At 30.6% G+C, this 25,151-nt stretch overlaps 2 protein-coding genes across 2 annotated transcripts; both read left to right on the top strand.

The window, feature by feature from the left end:
- Window positions 1–8,064: 8,064 nt before the first annotated feature.
- Window positions 8,065–14,669, top strand: LOC100818043 (ATPase 11, plasma membrane-type). Its single transcript, XM_003522995.5, is given in 23 exon segments — window positions 8,065–8,318; window positions 8,462–8,557; window positions 8,644–8,763; window positions 8,898–8,996; window positions 9,083–9,220; window positions 9,327–9,461; window positions 9,585–9,764; window positions 9,866–10,072; window positions 10,153–10,272; window positions 10,365–10,484; window positions 10,632–10,754; window positions 10,840–10,944; window positions 11,049–11,193; window positions 11,776–11,940; window positions 12,076–12,314; window positions 12,486–12,518; window positions 12,630–12,711; window positions 12,797–12,957; window positions 13,203–13,300; window positions 13,302–13,386; window positions 13,469–13,651; window positions 13,740–13,918; window positions 14,193–14,669. Coding segments are annotated over 22 exon segments (2,868 nt in total). The 5' UTR covers window positions 8,065–8,318; window positions 8,462–8,503; the 3' UTR covers window positions 14,290–14,669.
- A 4,747-nt stretch (window positions 14,670–19,416) lies between these two features.
- LOC100805042 (LRR receptor-like serine/threonine-protein kinase FEI 1) lies at window positions 19,417–24,365 on the top strand. The gene is made up of 13 exons (XM_041014904.1): window positions 19,417–19,801; window positions 20,116–20,251; window positions 20,429–20,500; window positions 20,593–20,664; window positions 20,768–20,839; window positions 21,016–21,087; window positions 21,176–21,247; window positions 21,625–21,731; window positions 22,035–22,223; window positions 22,320–22,652; window positions 22,978–23,226; window positions 23,617–23,750; window positions 23,849–24,365. Exons 1-13 carry the CDS (start codon window positions 19,720–19,722, stop codon window positions 24,071–24,073), a joined length of 1,815 nt encoding a protein of 604 aa, XP_040870838.1. The 5' UTR covers window positions 19,417–19,719; the 3' UTR covers window positions 24,074–24,365.
- Window positions 24,366–25,151: the final 786 nt, after the last annotated feature.

Genomic DNA, 25,151 nt, shown 5'->3' with positions numbered 1-25,151 from the left:
CTCTGTGGTGTATTTTAACCTAAAATAGTACAATGATTTTCGAAAAACCTCTTTTCCTAAAAATCGATGCTACCAAAATTATTGAAGTTAGGACTTGGAAAGGCAAAGGGAAACGTTCAGAAAGCACGCGGAGATAAGGGAAAGTGAAAAACAATCTGTTTTACTTTCTCTGATGACCTTTTTCTGTTTTTATTTTTATGTGTTTATATCATCATTGTGATTACTTTTTTCCCCTTAAACCCGAAGTTGAATCAGTATCTCCGAAGTGCAGTTTTTTTTTTCACGTTACATAATTGATTTGGAGTCCAGTTAATTTTTTGATAGTTTTTTACATATTCGATTTCAAATTAAAAATAGTTTAAAATTAATTATGGATCTAAAATTATTTTTAAGTTAACTTCTACATTATATAAAGATATTTATATCTAATTTTACTTTAAAATTAATTATGGAAAAATCAATTTTGTTAATGTTGATCTAAACGCACACAAAATCGTAGATAAGTTTTATGAGGTAGTGACAAGATTTTGAAAATTTATTTATCTTTTTAAGTTATTGATTTAATGATTTATATATTAAATTACAGTATATTTAAAAGATGTATTATATATATGTATATTTTACATTAACTACTTACTATTTACTTGTTTTAACTTCTATTCACAACAAACAACCAGTTAGAGGAAGGAAAAAAATTGGATAAATGATCATTTTAGTAATTGAATATGTTAAGTGGTGACAAATTAATTTTTAAAATGAAAATTTTAATTTAGTGTAAAAATATGACAATTACATTTTATTATATAACTTAATGTTAAATTATTTTAAAAAAATATAATTTAATGTTAAATTAGTCTTTAAAATATTATAATTTGATGATAAAATAATTTTATAAAATTTAATAAAACATGATTCTCATAATTTTTATATATTTAAAGACTAAAACAGTATTTATGTTGTTTGAATGACTAACTAGTCACTTGTTTACACACACGGACAAATATACTCATTTACTAAAAAAAATATTCCTTTCATCAATCATGTATAGATAATGAACATCCAAATAATCCTTGTTTTATTGTTTGGCAACGTGTGAAATTAATTAACTTACATTTAAATTTATTGAGTTATATATATATATATATATATATATATATATATATATATATATATATATATATATATATATATATATATCTTTTTAGTTTATTTTTTTTATTTCCACTAGAACTTATTATGCATTTTTATAATTTCAAATAATTTTTTAATTACCATACCTAAATTTAAAAGGCCTAATTATATATATTTTTTAATCTTTTAGGTGTTGAGATTGTGAAATTTTGGTCCTCAATGTTTATATTGGGCAAGTTAGAACCCTTAAATTTTCTTTCATTCATAATTTGGTCCATTTATCTCCATTAGATCCATCTTATAGAACTAGTGATGTGGCAAATTCAACATGACATGAAAAATGAATAAATACAATGTAGTAACTAAAAAATATATCTAGTAAAAAAGTATTTTACCTTTATTGACTTAGTTGTTGTTTTGACAATGTTTGAATAAATTATTATTTTTATGATAATAATGAATTCCTTATATTTGGTGGAAATTTGTCTATCTAATCGATATGTAATTTATCATAGTTTTTACACTTGATTCTTATCAATAAGAATCATTCACAAAGAATTTATTTTATTTGGTATGACAGAATTATAATTGTAAGTTATTTTTGTTCAAACTAGCGGTTAATATAATTTTCAATTAAAAGAATTATGAGATGCATCAAATATATATAAGATTTTAACATAATCATGTATTTTTGTATTACATTCGAAAATATTTAGATGATTAATCTTTGTAACCAAAGTTGTTTTTAGTAATCAAGAGATATTGATTTCAAGTATAGTAATAAAAGTGATTTTTAGACAATTCTATAGTTCTTTTATAATAAAGATGTCTTTTGAACAAGTAAAAATATGTAAATTTGACTAAGAAGTAAAGTTACAATGTAAAGAGATCAAAAGATTTGTAAAGTAAAATGCTTTGAAAGTAAATCAAATTGAAATGCAAACAAAGAAAAATGATAGAAAGTTAAAGCATTTTCAAAATGTAAATTGAAATTAAATGCAAAACAATATAAAAGGTGCATAAAAGCAAAGAACAATACATAAATAAGTTTGAGTTCAGAGAATAAATGGTAATTGGAAAGAGAAGAGTTTAGAGAAGAAATGCAGAAGAGATTTGCATGAATCTAAATTGATCAATGAAACAAAAGTGTAAAAATAGTAAATTGCATTAAAGTACAAGTTTGAACATACACGTTTTCTTGGTAACTGGTAGCCATTTCCTGGTGTGACATGTTGGTGTAGAGGTGTTTGTGTGATCTTCGTAACCAAGGAAAAATGATTATTATTGCACCTATTTATAGTCTTATGTGACTCAACGATCGATTTACAAGATTTCCACAAGTATACAATTTATTTTAACTAACTATCTAAGACGTCGACACCTATATCTTTGCACTCTTTGACGGAAAACCGTTGATAACCGTCTTTGTGCACTTGATTGAAACCTATAGGCCTTTGATGATTGTTTACTTGTCTTTTCAAGGAACTTGCAACTTCAAATAACATGTCTTCATGATTTGTCTTTACCTTCACAGTTTTGTTATTTCGATCTTGTCTTCGAACTCTTGTAAGTTTATACTTTTTTTCGATCAATAATCAAACATAACCTCAGTATCATGTTTTTTAACTCCATTTTTTTCCAATAAACTTTCTATGTAGTATACTTGGAAAATTTTACTTGTACCCCTAACACCTTATGAATAATGTAATGACTTAATTGTAAAGGGAAGAAAACTTAAAGGACTCAATTGTCACAATTTAAATTTGAGAGACCAAAGTTACACAATCACAATATTTAAGGGAGTAAAAATACATTAAGCCAATTTTAAAATATTTACATAATACACCATATGCTTGTTATTTGTTAGGATTATTCATAGATTTTAAGGAAGAAAAAGTCATTCATTATAAGTTCATCATTTTTTTTTATTTTACTATATGGAGAAATATCAAATTAGAAAGCCTTTCTTGAGTAAAGTGATAGGAATAGATATTGACGATTAAATTTTATCGTGAATGGTTAAAATTAAAATATATAAGACAATTGAGCTCTGAAAAAGGTTATGTGAGATTTTTAAGTGATCATATTACTTTAAAAACTTTTAAACTTTATCATTTATGTATAATGGTGCATCACAAATTTATTTTTCTCACTTTTATGAAAAAAATGATTTTCTCATCAGATACATCTCCTTTACCATCCAATTGATTTTGTTGAAAATATATTACTTTTAAATATTAAAAGAAGTAAAAGAGAATGAAGCAATAATTGAAATTAATTGATGTGCATTGCATCTATTAATATAATTTAAAGTACTAGTCACCTTTATTTATACTAATTAGAAAAACCAATCATGATATATAATTTTAGCTAATTGCCCTCTTTGTAAGGCATCTAATGAATTGATGATTAAGTGTTTTTCAATAAATAATTAACATTAATAACAAAAAAATTGAACAAATGAAAAACAGGTTTGATAAAGGTTTGTAAAAGGGGTTGGGGGAACAAAAATCAACAACCACCACAACCCACTCATAGGAAATGATCCTTAATTGACCACAACAACAAAAAAAACAAAGGCATGATACAAAAAATAAATAGATATGAGTTTTTGTTGTTAGTCTTATTATGTGATTGCTTTGTTTTTTGTTTCTCCTTTTGTTCTTTGTTCATGATGTCGTAGAAGTCTATGGGGTTTGCAATGGTCAGTGGCTCACAGTCACCGCTGACACAAGGCATTGTAGTGGAAAAACATGTGGATGAGGTCGATTTCACTATCAGGATCGAAGTTGCATAAGAAAATTTTGTAGAAGCCATGAGCAGTGGCAGTAGCGAAGCAAAAAAATGAAGTTGTGATCTGTAGTTAGGGTTCGTGAGTGAAGGTTAGGGGAATAAGGTTGGGGAAATGAACCTGTATGTTAGGTTAGGGTTCAATTAACTCTTTTTTTGGTATAATAATGGAAAGAAAACAACAACTAAACTCATAAGGAATCCAAATAAAGGTCATGCAACACAAATCAAGAGATGCCTTCCATATACTCATTGTGGATTTGTTAGAGGCTCCACAACCTGCCGGTCTGTCTACAACATGGTTGCAATCACAAGCAACCAAAAAGAAAGTCAAACATCAATTCTTAACAAGTTCATGAATATTTTGAACCACCCACCTATGCACATGCCAATGTGTTCATTCTTCCACAACATATCTCTAAAGCATTCATTCCTCTTCCCAACAAACCTTTAAACCAAGGGTTGATTTACCAATTTTTTTTTTCAATAATTATAATTTTAATTAATTTAAAATTAAATTAATGACTTTATTAATCTCAATTAATAGTTTATAAATACAAAAAAATTGTGTCACATAAGCAATTACATGATCAACATTTACATAGTAACGATCAACACATGCAATTTGATGGAGTGACTAAAATCTTCAATTTTTTAAATAAGAAGATCAAATGTCTCAATTTTTTTAGGAGGACTAAAATCACACATTCATCAAAATAAGAGGACCAAAAATAAATTTTAGTCATTAAATTTTGATAGAAAACTAATCTATAATGTATTGTTACATGACAACAATATATAATACACACACATATACTACCAAACATGTGAATCAACAAACACAAGATAATTTTACTTTCACACACCATGTATACGAGCTAATTTTGACAAGTTGACAAGTTTTATGCTAATAAATTAATTTATTTATTTAAATTAGTCTCTTGTGAAATTAAATAGAACATTTTTCTACGATTATTTATAGAAAATTACTAACACGTTTATTTATTTACTTTATGCTTTTAATAACAAATAGTAAATAGTTATTAATTTTTTATGTAAATTGTATTAAATATTATAAATTAATTTGTTAATAATTTATTTTAAAAACTATAAAAAATTGTTTTACTAAAATATGAATCATGTTATAAAAATAATTTGGTAGTCTCTCTTTGATTAATTCAATCCATTAAGTTATAAGAAGGAAATTGTAAATATGCTAGTTTTAATTCTTAGTGCATGTTCTTTAAATGATGACAAAAGTGCATTGTGTGGCGAAAATTAGTTATCGGTTTAAATATAAGAGTACATTTACAGCTGCATCTTATGGTGAATGGTCCAGGTCTAACCATGTTTAAATTTAGAATCCCATTTAATCTATTCAAATCTCTTACTAAGTTGACTTTAATGAATTTTATTGGTTCATTTTCATTTTTGTTTATTGAATTGATTTATTAAGTTTTTCAATGCAGGGCAATAATTTTATCCACAACTTACTGCCCATGGCCAGGATTCAGCTACACCAGTTAAACAGTACCACTCTATTGCGTTAAAAGTCAACTTTTTTCCCCCAACGTTGATAAAAAAAATTACAGAAAGTTTTTTTTTTTAATTTTAAAACTCTCTTATTTAATTAAGTACAAAATAAAAAATAGAAGGAAAATTAAATAATAAACATTTCAATTTTTTCTTCTAGTTTTTATTTACTTACATTTTAAAATTTAATTTTTTCTTACCTCATTTTCTTTCCTATTAAATGAAGATACTTTTTTTTTATAAAATATTTTCTTTTAAAATTTTCAATTTCCTTTACTACCATCGGTTATGGGGGTTATTTTAATTGTAATGAACTCTTTTTATTGAGGTTTTTATGATTTTATCCTAAAGCAAGGACCATTTCAATTTTGTCTCTTTTATATTAATTTTAAAATATTTATTTATATGGTGACTCGTTCACTTAATATTTTATTTACGAAACAGCTAATTTATGTTCTTTAAAAATTGTTAGCCTTATAATTTGGTAAAAAAAATATTTTAAACGAAAGAGAAACTTTATAATTACAATTAATTAACTCTTATTTTTTAGTATGAGGACTCCATATATCTTTTACAGAAGGCAATTTTTTATGAACTAAGACTAATTAACTCAATTTTTATTTGAATTAAATTATATTTTACCTTTTTATCTACTGCGTTGAAATTTTATGTTATTTTTCCTTTAAGATAGGTCCTAGATGTCAAAAACTCAAAATTATAGCTCTTATTACAGTGAGTTCCATGATTTTTACCGCAAATACTTGCCTTTCGCCCACTTACATTTTGTAAGCTCTGAAGGATTATTTTCATAAACCCAAATTAACTGAACATTTATTTTATATTACAGTGTAATTAATTTTAAAAATTTAAATTAAAAATAAATTAATTTTAAAATATTATTTTTTAACCATAGAATAAAATAAATTTTAAAAATATAAATATATTATATAAGTTTTACATTTTTTTTCTAAATGACATGTATCTTTCACTATAAATTTAAATTTAAAATATTTGATTAAGCTAGACCAACCTGTATTTTAAAATACTTGATAAAGTTTTGCATTTAAAACTAATTTGTAATAAAAAATACTTTTCTTAAAATTACTTTTACTCAACTCAATTAATTTTGAAAACTTCTAAATTTATCCAAACAATAAAGTGAACAATAATAATAATACCGTACAAGTTGATTTTTCTTTCGCGACCAGGAATGGATGCCCACAGAATTTAATTAGACTTTGACAATCTCACCAGAACTTCTATCTCTTCTGAACAAAACTTCCATTAATAGAGAAGAAAATTTTAATCCATAATTACATGTTTACCTAGCAACAAGCAATCAATACTGTCCACGTGGTAAAAGTGATTAATTATGATTAAATTTAAGCTTACTTTTTGAATTTGATTTATATAGTACTACATTGTGAATATACAATATTTTTTTTGGCAAAAATATGTAATAAGATTTTGTTTTGGTATAAAATATCTAATAAGATTTTTTTTTTGGTATAAAATATTAATCTTATAAAATTGATCACTTTACTCCATTATTCCATTTATTAATATGATATGATAATAAGGTGAACTTCTATTGAATACTTGTAAAATAATATTTTACACTAATAAGGTCTATAAATTAAATTCTTATTTTTAAATGAAAAGTATTTAAAACAAGAAAATACAAGTTTTATCTAATGTGGCAAAGTAAACATTTTAAAGCGAGTGAAGTTTATAAAATATTTTAATATCATATTTAAGATAAATATATTTTTCTTTTGCGCAGTTTATGACATTTTTAATTTTTGTGTATTTTACAATCTAAGTTTTTTTGGTAAATTTTACTATTATATATATATTTTTTAATTTTTATGCATTTTACTATCATGTTATGATTTTTACAAAAATTGATAACAAAATAACATTATTTTTAAGGAACAAGTCATTATTTTGTTACACATTTAATAAATATGTAAAATGTTCAAAAATTAAAAAAATGATAATAAAATATATAAAAGTAAAATTTGGGGTAATAAAATGTATAATTAAGTATATCTAATATTTAATAAAAAAACATTAAAATGTTGATGAAGCAGTATAGTAAACTGTCAATATGATGTGTTGATGTCACAATATAATAAAATCTCATATAAATAATTTTATTAATGAATAATATGTAACTATTTATGTAAGCGTTTAATAAGTCTTCATATATGTTTTTACAATCATGAGTTCCTCAAATCTAATTTATTTAAACTTTTGATTTTAAAAAAAATCATATCAATAATTTTTTTATTAAATATTAGATATCAAATTAATAGATAGATTAAATTTATAGAATCAAAATAATAAAGACCAAAGCTATTAGAAAAATAAATTCATAAAATTGAAAGAAAAAATCAAACGGGCAATTAATCCTTAAAAATATGATGCAAGAAGACGCAACGCTAACAAAAAATAGTAACCGACTAACCGTGATTAAACAGTAACCCGGTTTAATTAACAAAAAGAGGTGACATTCTTTCTGATTCAGGAGTCTTTTCTGATGCCGCAAATAAATATAAATAATAAGAGCAATAGCATAAACATAAAAAGAAATTATTATTTTTTTTTGAGAGAAAGCGAAGTTAAAAAGGGGTGAATGAGTTGTGAGTGGTTACAGCTACTGACTTGCTCTCTTGCTCCTCCTACATGCTTGCTTGCATTTCCATTTCCATATGCATTTGCATAGTCTCGTTTCTTCTCGTGCCATCTTTGCTTCTGTTCTTTCTGCAGAGTAGTTCTTTCTTGTTGTTGTGAAAATCACTTGCAGTTTCAACATCCCTTCATTCCAGGATCCCAAAAATTTTGGGGTCAGAACCATTAAGGTTGTCCAACTTCATTCTTTTATCTTTCTTTGGATACTATAATAATATTCCTTAGCTGTTGCGCCTGTGGTCTCAGCTCTCACTGTTTGTGCTGTGCACGCCTTGTGTTGATTTCTTAGCTGTTTTTATTATATTTGTTTTAGTGAGACAAAGTTGGGAGAGAGAGGTAGAGGAAGTGGTCCAGCATGGGTGACAAGTCTCAAGTATTGGAGGCTGTGTTGAAGGAAGCTGTAGATTTGGTAACAGATCTGAACCACTCTATAAGCCTCTTCCTTGCTGTGCCTTTTTTGGTTTCATTGATGGTTTTTTTTTTTTTTTAATGCAGGAGAACATTCCCATTGAGGAGGTTTTTGAGAATCTGAGATGTAGCAAAGAGGGTCTCAGCAGTGAGGCTGCTGAGGAGAGGCTGGTCATTTTTGGCCACAACAAGCTTGAAGAGAAAAAGGTTCAAAGTTTCACTTTGTTTTTTTCTCTCTTTTTCTTCTTCTGTCCATGAAACTTCTCTTTGTCACTTGTTGAATGAGCCCCACTTAAAAAGTTTGAATTTTGAGGTGAATTATCTTTCTGGGTGTTTTTCAGGAGAGCAAGTTCTTGAAGTTCTTGGGGTTTATGTGGAATCCTCTGTCTTGGGTTATGGAGGCTGCTGCTATAATGGCAATTGCACTTGCCAATGGAGGGGTGAGTTGAGCAAATTCAGTTTTGGGAGTTTTTAATCACTATGGTTGTTGCTCAATAGATTTTTTTTTAATTTTTTTTTTATGCAGGGGAAGCCCCCTGATTGGCAAGATTTTGTTGGTATCATCACCTTGCTTCTCATCAATTCAACTATCAGTTTCATTGAGGAGAACAATGCAGGTAATGCTGCGGCGGCTCTCATGGCTCGGCTTGCTCCGAAAGCAAAGGTGTCAATTTTGACTTCTTTCAATTTAATACTTGGTGCCTTTTGATAAATGTTGTAGAATCTTTTCTTTGAAAAAGATATAACTTTTGGTGTCTTTTGTTGTAAAGGTCCTCCGCGATGGTAGATGGAATGAGCAAGATGCCTCGGTCCTGGTTCCTGGTGACATAGTTAGCATTAAACTTGGTGATATTATACCGGCTGATGCTCGTCTTCTTGAAGGGGATCCTTTGAAAATTGATCAGGTGTGTCTAATATTTATGTCTTTTTTGTTTTCCTTCTGAATCATATAAATTTGTTGTTTTGTCCATTATATGCCAAATGGTTTAATTACACTCAGCTTTCTGCTTTGCTATGTACCTTTTCAGTCTGCTCTTACTGGTGAGTCCCTTCCGGTGACAAAGGGCCCTGGCGATGGAGTATATTCTGGTTCTACCTGCAAGCAAGGAGAGATTGAAGCTGTGGTCATTGCCACCGGCGTCCATACCTTCTTTGGGAAAGCTGCTCACCTTGTTGATACCACTAATCAAGTGGGGCACTTTCAAAAGGTAACTAACATGTAAGCAGGAACCTTTTTTTTTGGCACCCTAAATGTTGTTTTTGTGCTTTAGATTTCATTTGCTCTATTTTCTGCTGCTGTTTTATTTAGGTGTTGACTGCAATTGGGAACTTCTGCATTTGTTCAATTGCTGTGGGGATGGTTATTGAGATTATCGTTATGTATCCCATCCAAGATCGAGAATATCGCCCTGGAATTGATAACCTTCTTGTGCTTCTTATTGGTGGAATTCCAATTGCCATGCCCACTGTCCTCTCAGTGACTATGGCCATTGGTTCTCATAGGCTATCACAGCAGGTCAGTTAGGTTCAGTTGCGTATGTTTGGTTTGGTGGATGTTAACAAGAATTAATGGTTAATCAATAATGATTTTTGTAGGGGGCTATCACAAAGAGAATGACAGCTATTGAAGAGATGGCAGGCATGGATGTGCTTTGCAGTGATAAGACTGGGACCCTAACACTAAATAAGCTTACTGTTGACAAAAATCTTATTGAGGTTGGATACTTAATGGTTTTACTTGCAGTGATAAGGCCTTAACTTTTTACTTATATGCACATTTTCTAATTATTTTTGTTTAAACCAATAAGGTTTTTACAAAAGGAGTGGATGCGGATACTGTGGTTTTGATGGCAGCTCAAGCTTCAAGACTTGAGAATCAAGATGCAATAGACACTGCCATAGTTGGAATGTTGGCTGATCCAAAAGAGGTTAGTCATTGATATATTATTCACCGCGATTCTTTTGATGACATATTTATTAGCTGCAAGCCTCTAACTGTAATCTGCAGATCATCATAATTGTTACTGTATTTTAGTTTGCGTTTTAATTTTCTTGTCTAACTTACTGCTACAAAGGCTCGTCTTGGTATCCAAGAAGTACATTTTCTTCCTTTCAATCCCACTGATAAGAGGACAGCATTGACTTATATTGATCGTAATGGGAAAATGCATAGAGTAAGCAAAGGTGCTCCAGAACAGGTAACTTGTTGATGTTGTTCTCATAAATTTCTGTTAAATTCTCATATTCTCATTCTGATTTGTACAATTATGTTGTGATTGCTAGATCCTTAATCTTGCACACAATAAATCGGACATTGAACGTAGAGTTCATGCAGTTATAGATAAGTTTGCAGAGCGTGGTTTACGATCCCTTGCAGTAGCATTCCAGGTAATTGATTTGTTTCATATTCTCTTGCACAATCATTTGATGAATTTATATATCTAAACTTTATGCTAAAGATATTTACTTGGTCTTTTGCATTTTATACACAGGATGTTCCTGATGGAAGGAAAGAGAGTACAGGTGGCCCATGGCAGTTTATTGGTCTTTTGCCTCTGTTCGACCCACCTAGGCATGACAGTGCAGAAACAATACGCAGGGCACTAAACCTTGGAGTGAATGTCAAAATGATTACAGGTATATTACATATAATGATGAAAGCCCTTGAGTTTCTTGTATTGTGGCACTGGAATCACTTTTCTTTATAGCTAGTTAATTTCTTAAAAGCTTTGGAGCAAGTAGTTGTATTAAGCAAGCAATCCCAGTCCTGTGATTTCTGAGTCCCATTCTTGTTATTTTGTGATTCAGAAGTCGGAACATGTTGTTGGGGAAGTAAAGTTATCATGTATATAGGTCAAGAGTCATGATTGAACTAGATTTGATTGATTCAAAGCCAACATGCTAGTAGATGAACAATTTTGATTTGCATGGGGTGACTTGGGGAAATAACTTCATAACCATGTTATCATGAACATCCTGTAGTGGAAGAATGATCCCTGAGAAACTGGCATTTCTTGTGCTTAGAGTAATGGATTATTTCCAACATACTGTACACCTTTCCAAGTTTCATTTATCTATTCTCCTGGTTCATTCTAACTTCTGCGTTTAGAGCAATGGATCTGATTTCCAACAAGGGCACATCATAATTTATTTTTCTAATCTTGTTAACACCATATCCTCCTCATGATGTCATTTATATGTCTTCCTTTTTCTTCTCAGGGGATCAGCTAGCTATAGGAAAGGAAACCGGCCGTCGCTTGGGAATGGGTACCAATATGTATCCTTCATCTGCATTGCTTGGGCAGGATAAGGATGAATCCATATCTGCTTTACCCATTGATGAACTAATTGAAAAGGCTGATGGATTTGCTGGTGTTTTTCCTGGTATGTTTTTATGATGATAATTGCAATTGATTGTTTTGAAAGCTTTTGAGCATATATTGGAAGAAAGATTAATCATCAGTTGGGGTAATTGAGCAGTATATGCTTATTTTTGGATATTGGTTTATATTTTGACAGAACACAAGTATGAGATTGTGAAACGCCTGCAAGCTAGGAAACATATTTGTGGAATGACCGGTGATGGAGTGAATGATGCGCCTGCACTCAAGAAGGCAGACATTGGTATAGCTGTTGCTGATGCAACTGATGCAGCTCGGAGTGCATCTGATATTGTTTTAACAGAACCTGGTCTTAGTGTTATTATTAGTGCAGTGTTGACAAGCCGAGCTATCTTCCAGAGAATGAAAAATTATACAGTGAGCAATTAAACTTTGCAGTTTTTAATCACTTTTTACTTATGCCATTATAGTAATTCATCATATTTTCTATTGATTTTGAGGAAACTTGTTTTGTTTAGGCCTGATGCACTTGGCCTTGTACTCGTACCTTAGAACCAATTTTTGACCCATTTGTTTATTTTAATGCAGATTTATGCTGTCTCGATTACAATTCGTATAGTAGTAAGTGAACTTGCAGCTCTGGAATATATTTCTACCTTAGATGTCATCATCATTGATGAAATAGGTCTAATATTATTCTTACTATATTTTACATCTTTGACATGCTTGCAGCTTGGTTTCATGTTACTGGCTCTCATATGGAAGTTTGATTTTCCACCTTTTATGGTGCTTATTATCGCCATTCTAAATGACGGTTAGTTGTTTCTTTTCTCCCTCAGCTTGCCTTTGTGATCCTGAGTTTTATTTGCAGCTAATATTATGACATCTATGAATTTTAGGTACTATCATGACTATTTCAAAAGATCGAGTAAAACCATCACCTCTGCCGGATAGCTGGAAGCTAGCTGAGATATTTACAACTGGTGTTGTGCTTGGAAGTTACTTGGCAATGATGACAGTCATATTCTTTTGGGCAGCATACAAAACCAATTTCTTCCCGGTATATCTTTTGATGATTTCATTCAATCCCAAAATATTCTTTAGTTTAATTAAATTTGGTCATAATTAGAGTTTATTGTGCGACATTCATGCATGTGAAGTAACTTGATCCTTTATACCATGAGTCCTATGATTTGCCAACTGTTACAATTTAAGGATTCCTAATTAATTGTTAGTCAATGTCAATTTATGCCCGCTACAATTGATTATTTTGGATGGTTCATTCATTACCTGCTACTTGTGCAGCGAGTATTTGGAGTTTCTACTCTTGAGAAAACTGCTCATGATGATTTCCGAAAACTGGCCTCTGCAATCTATCTTCAAGTGAGCACTATTAGTCAGCCCTAATATTGTGACTCGGTCGCGGGGTTGGTCTTATGTTGAACGTCCTGGTATTTTGCTAGTGACAGCTTTTGTGATTGCTCAGCTGGTAACATAATTAAGCACTTGTTCTGTTACAATTTTTCCAATTACATCAAGGATCACTTTGTTGATCAATCTGTTTTTTGCAGATTGCCACTTTGATTGCAGTATATGCCAATTGGAGCTTTGCTGCAATTGAAGGCATAGGTTGGGGTTGGGCTGGTGTAATATGGTTATATAACATAATATTCTACATTCCACTTGACCCCATCAAGTTTTTAATTCGATATGCTTTGAGCGGGAGGGCTTGGGAGCTTGTCATCGAGCAAAGGGTAAGTAGAGCTTTGTTGTGGTTAATTGTATCCTAGGAGGGCATTCAGTACCTTTGGCTCCATGCTCATAGATTTCATTGTCATGTAGATTGCATTCACAAGGCAAAAGGACTTTGGAAAGGAACAAAGGGAACTTCAATGGGCCCATGCACAAAGAACATTGCATGGACTTCAGCCACCTGACACCAAGATGTTCACCGAGCGCACACATTTCAATGAACTCAATCAAATGGCTGAAGAAGCTAAAAGGAGAGCCGAAATTGCAAGGTAGACATCGCTATTTAATTAATTATTTGTGTGATAAGGAAATAAGTTAGAGATAAACACACACAATTTTCCTTAATGCATACATGGAAGGTTGAGTTTTCAATTCATTCCTTACCAGTAGGATATAAGCCGCAAATAACTGTATTTATTTGTTCAGTTTAATCGATTAGAAATCATTTAAGATATGATTTTTTAAAGTAATTATTACAGAAGTCAATAATATTTTGTAAGTGCATTCTAATTAAATTCTTATTTGTTTCCTAATCGATTTCAGGCTGCGAGAACTGCATACACTAAAGGGGCACGTAGAATCAGTTTTGAAATTGAAGGGGATTGATGTAGACACAATTCAGCAGGCATACACAGTCTGAATATGTTTTTTTTTTTTTTTTTTTTTTATATATATATTTGCATACTGATACTGTAAAGGGTGGGGGCACAATCCAATGGTGCTGACGACTTCTGAGAGGAATAGAACCTAATGATGTTTACACTCGAGTTGAGTTCAATGTCCTCTCACCGTTTTGAGCACTTAAAAGGAGTGCTTTGTAAGGTCTATTTACATATGCTTCTTGTTTCCTGTGGTCACTATAGCTGTCACTTTTTTTTCTAAAGTTTCATTGTTTATACTGCAACGGGGAGAGGCGTTCATCTTCTATGTTTCTAAACCCATTTTCCCTTGTACTTTACTCTCAAACCCTTTAGAGTTCAAACTTTGAAGTTCTGAATATAAGAAAATCACGTTATTTTATGGTGTTTGTTTAGGAGGAGATGCGTACTTTGTTGAGAATTCAGTTTTGATTAAAAGGTAGTCTGCCTATACTATTATGCATGTGGGTATACTGTGTCCCTGCGTGTGCGTGAGTAATGCAAGAGTTTGATACGTATTTGAAAGACGGTCAAAAAAACTCATCTAAAGAAAGCCTTATTTTTGTAGATCGTAAACAAAATTCTAAATAAATACAAGAGGAATCAATCTAGAGTGGAATCGGAAAATAAATAAGATTTACAAATAAAATTGGGAATTCGATATACTTTTAACGTCCTATTTTGTTTCACATTTTAGCAAGAACAATTTATTTCATTTCCAGTCATTTTACAAAAATAGTAAATATTTCATTATATCTGTTCTTGCTTAGATTGTTCTTAGGGATAGGAGACCTAGTGTAGACACATTCTTTCTATTTTATATAATCAAATTTTATTCTATTCCGACCTCAAATTTAGTGACATTGTTAAGGTCTTTGTATTATCGTCATGATTGTTTTTTGTAAAATGGACCTGTGTGGGTTAAGGGAGGAAGACATATATAAATTACCCTTAACTTTAACTTTTAAGCCACGTGAAACTTTGTGACTATCATAATATATTTATCAATTCATTTTCATCAATTGTAGGTAACATTTTATTAATCTTAATTTTAATTTTTTTAACAATAACCAAATGAAATTACATGCTGGTATAAACAACGCGTACTTTTTAAAGAGATAATCATATTCGACTAAAGTAAGTTGGTTATGAACTAAATGAAATTATCATGTTTTACGGTTGGATGTTTCGCTTTAGTACATTAAATTTTAAAAGTTTTGTTTTGGTTATTTATATTTTTTAAATGAATCATTTTAAAATGATTCATTTAAAAAATATAAATAACCAAAACAAAACTTTTAAAATTTAATGTACCAAAGCGAAATAATTAAAAAATATAATAGTCAAAAATCACATTAATTTTTAATATTTCTATAACCAATATATTTACTTATAAAATAATCAAATCATCTTATAATATTTGAATATGTCAAACGTCGTATAGTTTTCTAAATGTATAATTCTTTTGAAACTATTAATACTAAGAATAAGTCTAATTTTTGCACTACAGAGACTCATTAATGCTAAGTTTCCTATTTAGACTGAGAAATATTCTAAATTTACCCAAAAATTGAAAAGGACAAATGGAAGGTTAAGAGACAAAAGAGATTAGATGAAAATTAATTTTTTGGCTGTTACCTAAATTAGAATCTAGGAACATTACATAATCTCTATAGTGCAACAGAGTTATGAGAGTTTTATACGTATATAATTTTTAGTATGAAACTTCGTACTAATTTTTAGGGGTTGAAAAGATCGAAATTTATGAAGATATTTTAGAGTCTTGTCATTAAACTAAAGACTCTAATTACTTTTGTTAAAAAGTTTTATTTTTCTTACTCTTAGGGAGGGTTGATCATAGGTATTAATTATTCTTAAACGTGCACATATTCATTTAATAAGTTTTTCTTTTTATCATGTGCAAGTACGTGATTAGGTAATGGTCATGACTTTTAAGCCTTTTTGGCAAATGCCAGAATAAATAGGTAATCAGTCAGAATCAATGGCTGACCCAAATGCATAATATATGGGAAAGCAACCACTGCAATTTGTTGCAATGAAAGACCAAGCAGGGGAGAAAGGAAAATAATTGATAGACACGTCGTATCTTATTTAACACTTGAAAAAGAAAAGAAAAAAAATATAAATATAATAGAATTTGTGACTTAAAAGAAAGAAAGATCTAAAAAATATATATATATTAGGGAGGTATTTAAAACAAAGGTTGGTTCGTATGTCATTGCGTGGCAAGAAATTTGAAAGGAGTGAAACTAAAGGTAAGCGTGGTCAATGTTCAATCCAGGTTTCATTTATTTCCAGGGACATTTGATATTTAGCATGCAAATTTGACACTATTGTCAGCTCTCGTCCTTTTCGTGTTAAAACTTAAAAGCTACATAGATAATTTTAAGACAATCATCCTTCCGAATTAATTGTTGGTGCAGAAAAGTGACTATGGAAGAGCTTTTCTTTCCTTTTTTTTATTTAATTTTTATTAACTCTGTAGGAATTGAAATAAGATATAAAAAATTTATAATAATTTACAGACACACTCTTTAGTTTACCATGAAAGTGTTGTTTGATCTAAATTCTATTTTGACAGTGGCGTTCATAATTTTTAAACAATAATTTATTATATATAAAATTAAAATATTTTATTATATTTTTTCGATAAACCAAATTAATATAAAAAATTTAATTTGATGATAATAATATAATTATAAAAAATATTTCAAAGATAATAGAACTTTTTTTGAAGGAAAAAGATAATAGAAATTGTTAGAATATAAAATAAAATAAGATTTATTTTAAATTTAAAAATAGGAATATAATTATAATAAAAATAATTAATTTAGAAATAACTGAATTTTTTTTTAAAATAGCAAAATCTTTTTAAAAAAAAAACTAATTCTATTCCCATAAGTTTTGGGAGATCATTATGTAACGAAGGGAAACAAAGAGAATATAAAAAATGGAAAAAAGTAATTAAAATAAAAGTTTCACTTTCTAAGTAATTATTAAAATTTAGAAGATGAGGAATTAAATTATCTCAATGTAATACTGAACCTTAACCATTCATTTTATTGTAATCTAACATTCCTGATAAAATCATTAAACTTACTCACGTGACCCGTGCTCACTCCAATTTTGATCTTGTATGGAACAGAACCGGTTCAATCAGGCACTCGTATAGTGACCCATTAGACAATAAAAAATCAAGACATTTTAGAATCAATGGGAATATGTCAAACTAGTGAAATCGGTGCAGAGAATTGGTTTAAATTGATATTTTTTTATAATTTAATCTAAAATATTTTTAAGATAAATAAAAATGCATCAAATGTGAAGGCCTGCATTCCTTTAAATAGTAGATTCTCTTAACAATCATGATGAATATTTTTTTTAAAGAAAGCGGGTATAGTTGGTATAATGAGTCTTTTACCGTTACAAAACTACATTGTTGCTATAAGGATTACCCATTGACAATGTATATGAAATCAGCACATTAGAATTAATAAAAACACTATTTATAAAGGGTGCAAAAGAGATGTTTTCGGTTGAGTACTTGAGAAGACATAACAGAGAAGACTTAACAGTGACATTGATTGTCTACTATACAAATTGGAGGAGACAGATGATTTATCAAATATTTTGGATTCTATTGATATTATGCATTAAGAATAAAAAAATTATTTAGTTACGTGAAAAAACCAATTTTGTCCACATGGTCATATTAAACCCAGGATCATGCTTGACAAAGTTACGTATCAAGACTTATGAATTTAACTTATATTTTTTTGGAGTTGTGGATTTAAACAATGTGATAAATTAATCTAATGTGTTAATTGATATTTTAAAAGGATAAACTTTTGATGTATAATTTATCATTAAAAGAATTTCATATAATGCGATAATATTATTTTGTAGATGATATTTATTCAAAATATGTCACATTTATTAAGACCAACTCAAGATCAATGATGTGAAATGAATATTTGATGTACTTGAACTATGATTTATAATTATGCGTTGTCCATCACATAATTGACACATGAATATAATGAAACATATAATATTAACATATATTATATTACGTAATGTGAAAATAAACAAAATACATACAATAATAATTTTTATTATGCTTATATAAATAACGAAATCTCAATCGAAGAATTATCAAATGGTGATCAGGATTATGCTCCATACCTATAAACAGAAGCTTATATTTGGGAAAGATTTATCAATAATTTTAAGTCAAACTTGACGGAACATATCTAGAAAGTTTTAGAATGAGAATAATGATTTTTTTTAATCTCAATTCCATTGTTATACATGTATTCCTCATGAATTTAACTTTTAGTGATAAATAAAAAAAAATCATATTATTTTTATAATTTTTACGAGTTTGTTGTTTCATTAGTAATTTATATAAATAAAATTTTCAATTTACATTAAAAATAATTTTGACTAAAAATAATGAGTATGTAGGATCTACTAAAAAGTAAATTAAGAAATTAAAATGGGTTCTAAGATTGGAGAAAAAAAGATGTGAGTTCTTAAATCTGCAATTTGTGACCCACAAAATAAAAACAAAATAGAAATTGACATGTAATTTATCACTATTAATTTCAAATCAAATTTTAATCATGTGGCACTCACCTGTTTACCGTTGAATCATTAATATTCACATCTTTAAAAACTTGTATTCATATTGACGAGTCACATCTTTGGTGTGGGTATCACCAAAACGATGCTCCATGTTTGAGGCTGTCATTGGCATACAGTAACTTTATAACAGCATAAGCATCTCCGTAAAATGTTTGGCGTATTTCGAACATTGTACGCCGTTGCCCCAATAATACGGAGCTAGTTAGTAGTATGAAAATTCCAACCACATGAGACCACGCGCTCATGTTTTTAATTTCAATATACTCTCCACCTTTTACTAGACACGTGTAACAGAGATTGAGAATTACTGGCGCGTACAGTACTTCACCACTTACGCGAGACTACGATACAAACCAGAAAAAACTTTCATGTTTGAATTTTGCACTGTTGAAACGGCTACTTCACAGTTCACACTGCATCACTTTTTATGCCACCTTTCGCAAAAAACTGCATTTTAGTTTCAATTTTTTCAGTTTTCACGTAAATATTAATATTAATTTAGTAACAATTATTTATTGGAGTGAAAAAGAAGCATTCCCTGTGCTTTCTCTCTCTCTCCATGCTTCAAAAGTTCAAATTATTAGCTTTGGCTAGTTTAAAGTTTTAATCATGGTGGTGACCCTTTGAGGTCCATTTTGCCATCACAACTCCACCAACTGGAATCATCATCACTGTTGACACTTTCTCACTGAGTGATTCCACTTCAATTCCACCACCCAAATAAGTTGTGAGCAAAAGAGTCCATCTTGAAGGCTGGATTTGAAATGGGTCTTGTAGTGTTGATGTTGATGGTGGTGATTTCCACCACTGTTTTGTGCCCTTCTTCTCTTGCTCTGACGCTAGATGGTAAGAACTATATATGAACCCCTTTTGTCTCTTTCTGGGTTGAAGTTAAACCCTTTTCTATTGGTGCTTCACTTTTTTTTTTCTTTCCTAATACATATTCTGGCTTTGGTTGCCATTGAGTCACTAAATAAACAAGGCATTAATAATAGTATTGTTTTTCATTTTTTTTAATTGTTTATGATGAATGATTATTGCATTTTGGGTAGTTTTCAGTTGTCACCTTTCTCTAACTTCTTTTGTTATTCAAAGATGGGATAAAATTAACAATGCAGATTTAAATTTTCAAACTTCTGATTTTTTTATTCATCTATTAGGATTGGCATTGTTGGAGGTCAAAAGCACTTTGAATGACACAAGGAATTTTCTCAGCAACTGGAGAAAGTCTGATGAGTCTCACTGTACATGGACTGGTATCACTTGTCATCTTGGGGAACAACGAGTTCGATCAATGTATGTAAGCAGCACACACTGTACAAATTCTCTGATATCTATACTTGGTTTGAGAAGAAAAAAAAAAGATTTTTTTCATCATTAATTAATGATTTCTCAAACTAAAGGACACTTAATTTTCTCATTTTCCTCCTGAGTTTGAGTGTGTGACACTTGTTTTTTTCTTGTGTGGTTCAGAAATTTACCTTATATGCAACTGGGGGGGATTATATCTCCCAGCATTGGCAAACTCAGTAGACTGCATAGACTGTAAGTAGTAGTATAACATTGTCCTTTCCAATTCATTCACTGCCCAAAGTTGAAAAATGTAACATCTTTGATTTGTGTTTGCAATGAATCAGGGCACTTCATCAAAATGGCTTACATGGAGTTATTCCTAATGAAATTAGCAATTGTACTGAGCTTAGAGCACTGTAAGTGAAAATTACTTCAGTGCTTTGTTAGAAATTTATGTTTATATGTGAATTTTCCTTTTGTTGTAATTTGTGGACATACTTCATCTGATTCTAATGATAGGTACTTGAGAGCTAATTATTTACAAGGAGGCATCCCATCAAATATTGGAAATCTTTCCTTTTTACATGTATTGTAAGGCCCTATCTTTTATTTCTTCCCCATTATTTTGTCCTATTTGTTTGCAATGATTTTAATTGGTGTTTATCTTTCTTATGGAACTGTCTGTGTTTGGGCTCTTAACATGGTTTTATATTTCAACTGCATTTTAACTCTCAATTTAAAGATTTTAACGGAAAGTTCAAATACAGGGATTTATCAAGCAACTCATTGAAGGGTGCTATTCCTTCTTCTATTGGCCGTCTTACACAGTTGCGAGTTCTGTAAGTTTATTTCAACCTATAGCTTTGGGATAATGATATTGATAACCATAGCTTTGGGATTCAGTATGTGCTATTCTGCTTGTCTTAGGAACTTGTCAACCAATTTCTTTTCCGGTGAAATCCCCGACATTGGAGTACTGAGCACCTTTGGGAGCAATGCGTAAGCACTCTTGCCCAATGATGTTGTGTCTAGGCTGATACGTTTTACCCTTTCGACCAAGTAATATTTAAACTGTTACATAATGTAATGAAGGCTTTGTTATGCATTGCCCTTAGGGCAATGATTAATGAATGAATAAATAGAAAGCTTTTATTACAATTGGAGTAGGGATGTTTTGATAACATTAAATGCTACACTTTCTAATAATAACTTTCCTCTTTTAATTTCTTAGAGATAACATTCATTTTTGGTTAACTTTCTTTTAAATCAGTTCTTGTTATGTTGCTAACCTATTTGGTCCTCGCACTAAGTGGTGGAAGGTTGGCTTTGTTGTCTGTGTATATGCTTCTATTTATAAATTCATTGCATATGAATAGGTTTATTGGGAATTTAGATCTTTGTGGGAGGCAAGTTCAGAAACCATGTAGGACATCACTTGGTTTCCCAGTGGTGCTACCACATGCTGAAAGTGATGAAGCTGCAGGCAAGTCGAATCCAGTGCTTTGTATTTTCAGCAATAATGCTATATCCTCCTACAATATCTTCATATTAATATTGATTCTCCCAATTTTTAATCAGCCATGTTAAATATAAAAAGCAAATGCATTTAATATCTTTGAAAATATAAAAACATTCAATTCAATATTTTCTTCATTTAGTAAGCAGGAAGATGTTGTATTGTTGTATTAAGAGTTGGAAATATTCTACTTTTAAGTACACTTTGGCTTGGTAGATCTTATAATCAAATTTACATAGAGTAATCACTGTTTGAATTTGTATGATGCAGTCCCTGACAAAAGATCTTCACATTATGTGAAGTGGGTGCTAGTTGGTGCAATAACACTAATGGGCCTTGCACTTGTTATAACACTTTCATTACTATGGATTTGTTTGCTATCAAAGAAGGAAAGAGCTGCCAGGAGATATATAGAAGTGAAGGATCAAGTCAATCCAGAATCAAGTAGGAAGGATGATGGTATTTCAAATTTAACACTCCTATTCAGCACAGAAAAGAACATAACAAATTTTTGTCCTTTTCTTCTTTGTAAATACTAAAATGGTCTTGTAACAGGTACAAAACTCATCACCTTCCATGGTGATATGCCATACACATCGTTGGAGATCATAGAAAAGTTGGAGTCTGTTGATGAAGATGATGTGGTAGGGTCTGGAGGATTTGGTACCGTTTACCGAATGGTGATGAATGATTGTGGTACATTTGCTGTAAAGAGGATTGATAGAAGCCGTGAAGGTTCTGATCAGGGGTTTGAAAGGGAACTAGAAATATTGGGTAGCATCAAGCACATTAATCTAGTTAACCTGCGTGGTTACTGCAGCCTACCTTCTACTAAGCTTCTAATATATGATTATTTAGCCATGGGAAGCTTAGATGATCTCTTGCATGGTATGATTCATTATGTATGTATTATGTACCATCTATCTTTTTGTGCCATTACATAAGAATGCAAAATTTGGTGGGAATGAGTTGGCATTGTTAGACTCTTACATGGCAGAGTGGTCCTTACTTATTTGACTTATCTAGCTACCACCTTTGAATCTTGTCAAAAGTCTAGTTGAATCCTATAAAAAATTTCTTGGTGGGACAGCATTATTCGTGATCTATGAATTTTGTTTGGAATGAGGTCTAGGAGAAGGGTGTGGGGGTTTCATGATGACAAACTCTTCAGTTCTTCATTTGCTAACCTTTTCATGAATCCTTTCTGCTTTAGAAAATACTGAGCAATCACTGAATTGGAGTACTCGCCTAAAGATAGCTCTCGGTTCTGCCAGGGGATTGGCTTACTTGCACCATGACTGCTGCCCAAAAGTTGTGCATCGCGACATAAAATCCAGCAACATCCTTCTTGATGAGAACATGGAGCCCCGTGTCTCTGATTTTGGTCTTGCAAAACTTTTGGTAGATGAAGATGCCCATGTTACAACAGTGGTTGCTGGCACATTTGGTTATCTAGCTCCAGGTATGTATTTAGTTCTGCACACCACTGGCATCTGGATTCTGATCTCTCTTTTCAGGGTGTACAATCATTAGGACACTGAAATTTTCTATAAGTGTGTCATTGTTTGAACTTAGATATTTGATGTGTCTTTGAGAGATAAATTACCTAGGTATAAATTTGTAGATAAATAATCATGTAAAATACTTCACCCAATTATTCATTAAGTAGCATTCTAAATAATATCCATTCATATCTGGTTAAACATCTTGAATGTAGCTACTAACTTTCCTTTTGTAAATGTAACATGTTTTTATGCAGTGTTATATACTTTATACTATTCTAAATTGTAGTAACTAATCTCATGAGAAATAACTTATAGTTGATGATTTTTTTCTTATATGTCAACATCAGAGTATCTACAAAGTGGGAGAGCCACTGAGAAATCAGATGTGTATAGTTTTGGAGTGCTATTGCTAGAACTTGTAACTGGAAAGAGACCAACAGATCCTTCCTTTGCAAGGAGAGGTGTAAATGTTGTTGGTTGGGTAAGCTTTAACTCATTGAATGCACAAGAGTCACATGAACTTTTGTTTTCTCCTCTTTTTTCACTCCTAGCTAATAAACTGAGGATAATATTTTGCAGATGAACACATTCCTGAGAGAAAATAGACTGGAAGACGTAGTAGACAAAAGATGCACTGATGCAGATTTGGAATCTGTTGAAGTAATCCTTGAACTAGCAGCAAGTTGCACTGATGCAAACGCGGATGAACGTCCATCGATGAACCAAGTGTTACAGATACTGGAACAAGAGGTTATGTCTCCATGCCCAAGTGATTTTTATGAGTCACATTCAGATCACTGTTAAATGACTCCAGCAATTCCAAGATGGCTATGCTAACAACTTTTGGCAAGTGTTCTTTTGCCCCATTCTTGCGGGTCTGTAAATTTTTTGTTGTAGCAAATGGCAAATGTGACAACCTCAGTAGTAGTTCAACATTGCAATGGTCTGGTATTTGGAATGAATGACCTCCATTGAGATCATTTTGGTTAGCCAACCTGTATTTGTTGATTACAAACGGAGCAGTTAATTATTTTGTTTATTTCTTTTAGCATTCTGCATGATTATTTAATGAACCAGAAATGAATTTATGGAACGACGTAATATCTTCTAGCTACTTGGAATTTCATGTTTAACAAGCAAGGGTTAAGTTCAATTTCATGTTTCTCTTTTGTCACTGCAAAAGCATTTTCTCAGAGTGCCAATTTTTTTCCAGTTGAAATTAGCTCACATGAAAGTAATACATAACACTTTATGTAATGTTTGGTTTAGAGGAGAAAAGAAATAAAATAGATAGAAATACAAGAGAGATAATTTAAAAAATAAAATAAAATAGAAATAAAATGATATATTATATTGTTTGGTTTAAAAGAAATAAGTGAAAAATAACATTTCTTTTATGTAAAAGAAAATTGATTTTTTTTTTGTCTAAAGAATCAATTTTTTACCTTAAAAATCAATTGTACTGCAACGGCAGGGGGAGAAGGGCTAGGCTTGGACCACATTAGGTTTGGACCACCTTATGCTTGACATGACCTTGTATTTTATAGAACTAAGATACATAAGGTTGTGATTTTTCATACCTTGAATGTGAGAGAAAATGTAAAGGAATGGTTGGTACCCAAATCTCGAAATTGATGAAACATGTTTGGAATTTAAAGGTATAAATGAACTTGACACCAAATTTTAATCCAAAATCATAAGACTCAACTTTAAGGATTTTGTCTTCACTTATATGATAGTTAACTTTTCTATTTTTACCCGATGTGGGATTTCACCTCACATTTATACTTTAACAATTTCCTCCTCAAATACGAGTCCTTTTCACATGGTAGCCTTCCCCTTGAGTGGAAGCCATTTTTAACCCATGAGTATCTAATGGTGG

This window comes from Glycine max, chromosome 4 (assembly GCF_000004515.6).
Source record: "Glycine max cultivar Williams 82 chromosome 4, Glycine_max_v4.0, whole genome shotgun sequence".
Classification (NCBI taxonomy): Eukaryota; Viridiplantae; Streptophyta; class Magnoliopsida; order Fabales; family Fabaceae; genus Glycine; species Glycine max.
The sequence above is the reverse complement of the archived record's forward strand: the minus strand, read 5'-3'. Positions and strand labels throughout refer to the sequence as shown.

Excerpts from the sequence above, each read along its gene's own strand:
- LOC100805042 (XM_041014904.1), top strand. The coding sequence starts at position 19,720 with ATGGGTCTTGTAGTGTTGATGTTGATGGTGGTGATTTCCACCACTGTT. Across the intron at positions 21,248-21,624 it reads AGCACCTTTGGGAGCAATGC|GTTTATTGGGAATTTAGATC; the intron begins GTAAGCACTCTT and ends GCATATGAATAG. Across the intron at positions 21,732-22,034 it reads TGAAAGTGATGAAGCTGCAG|TCCCTGACAAAAGATCTTCA; the intron begins GCAAGTCGAATC and ends TGTATGATGCAG.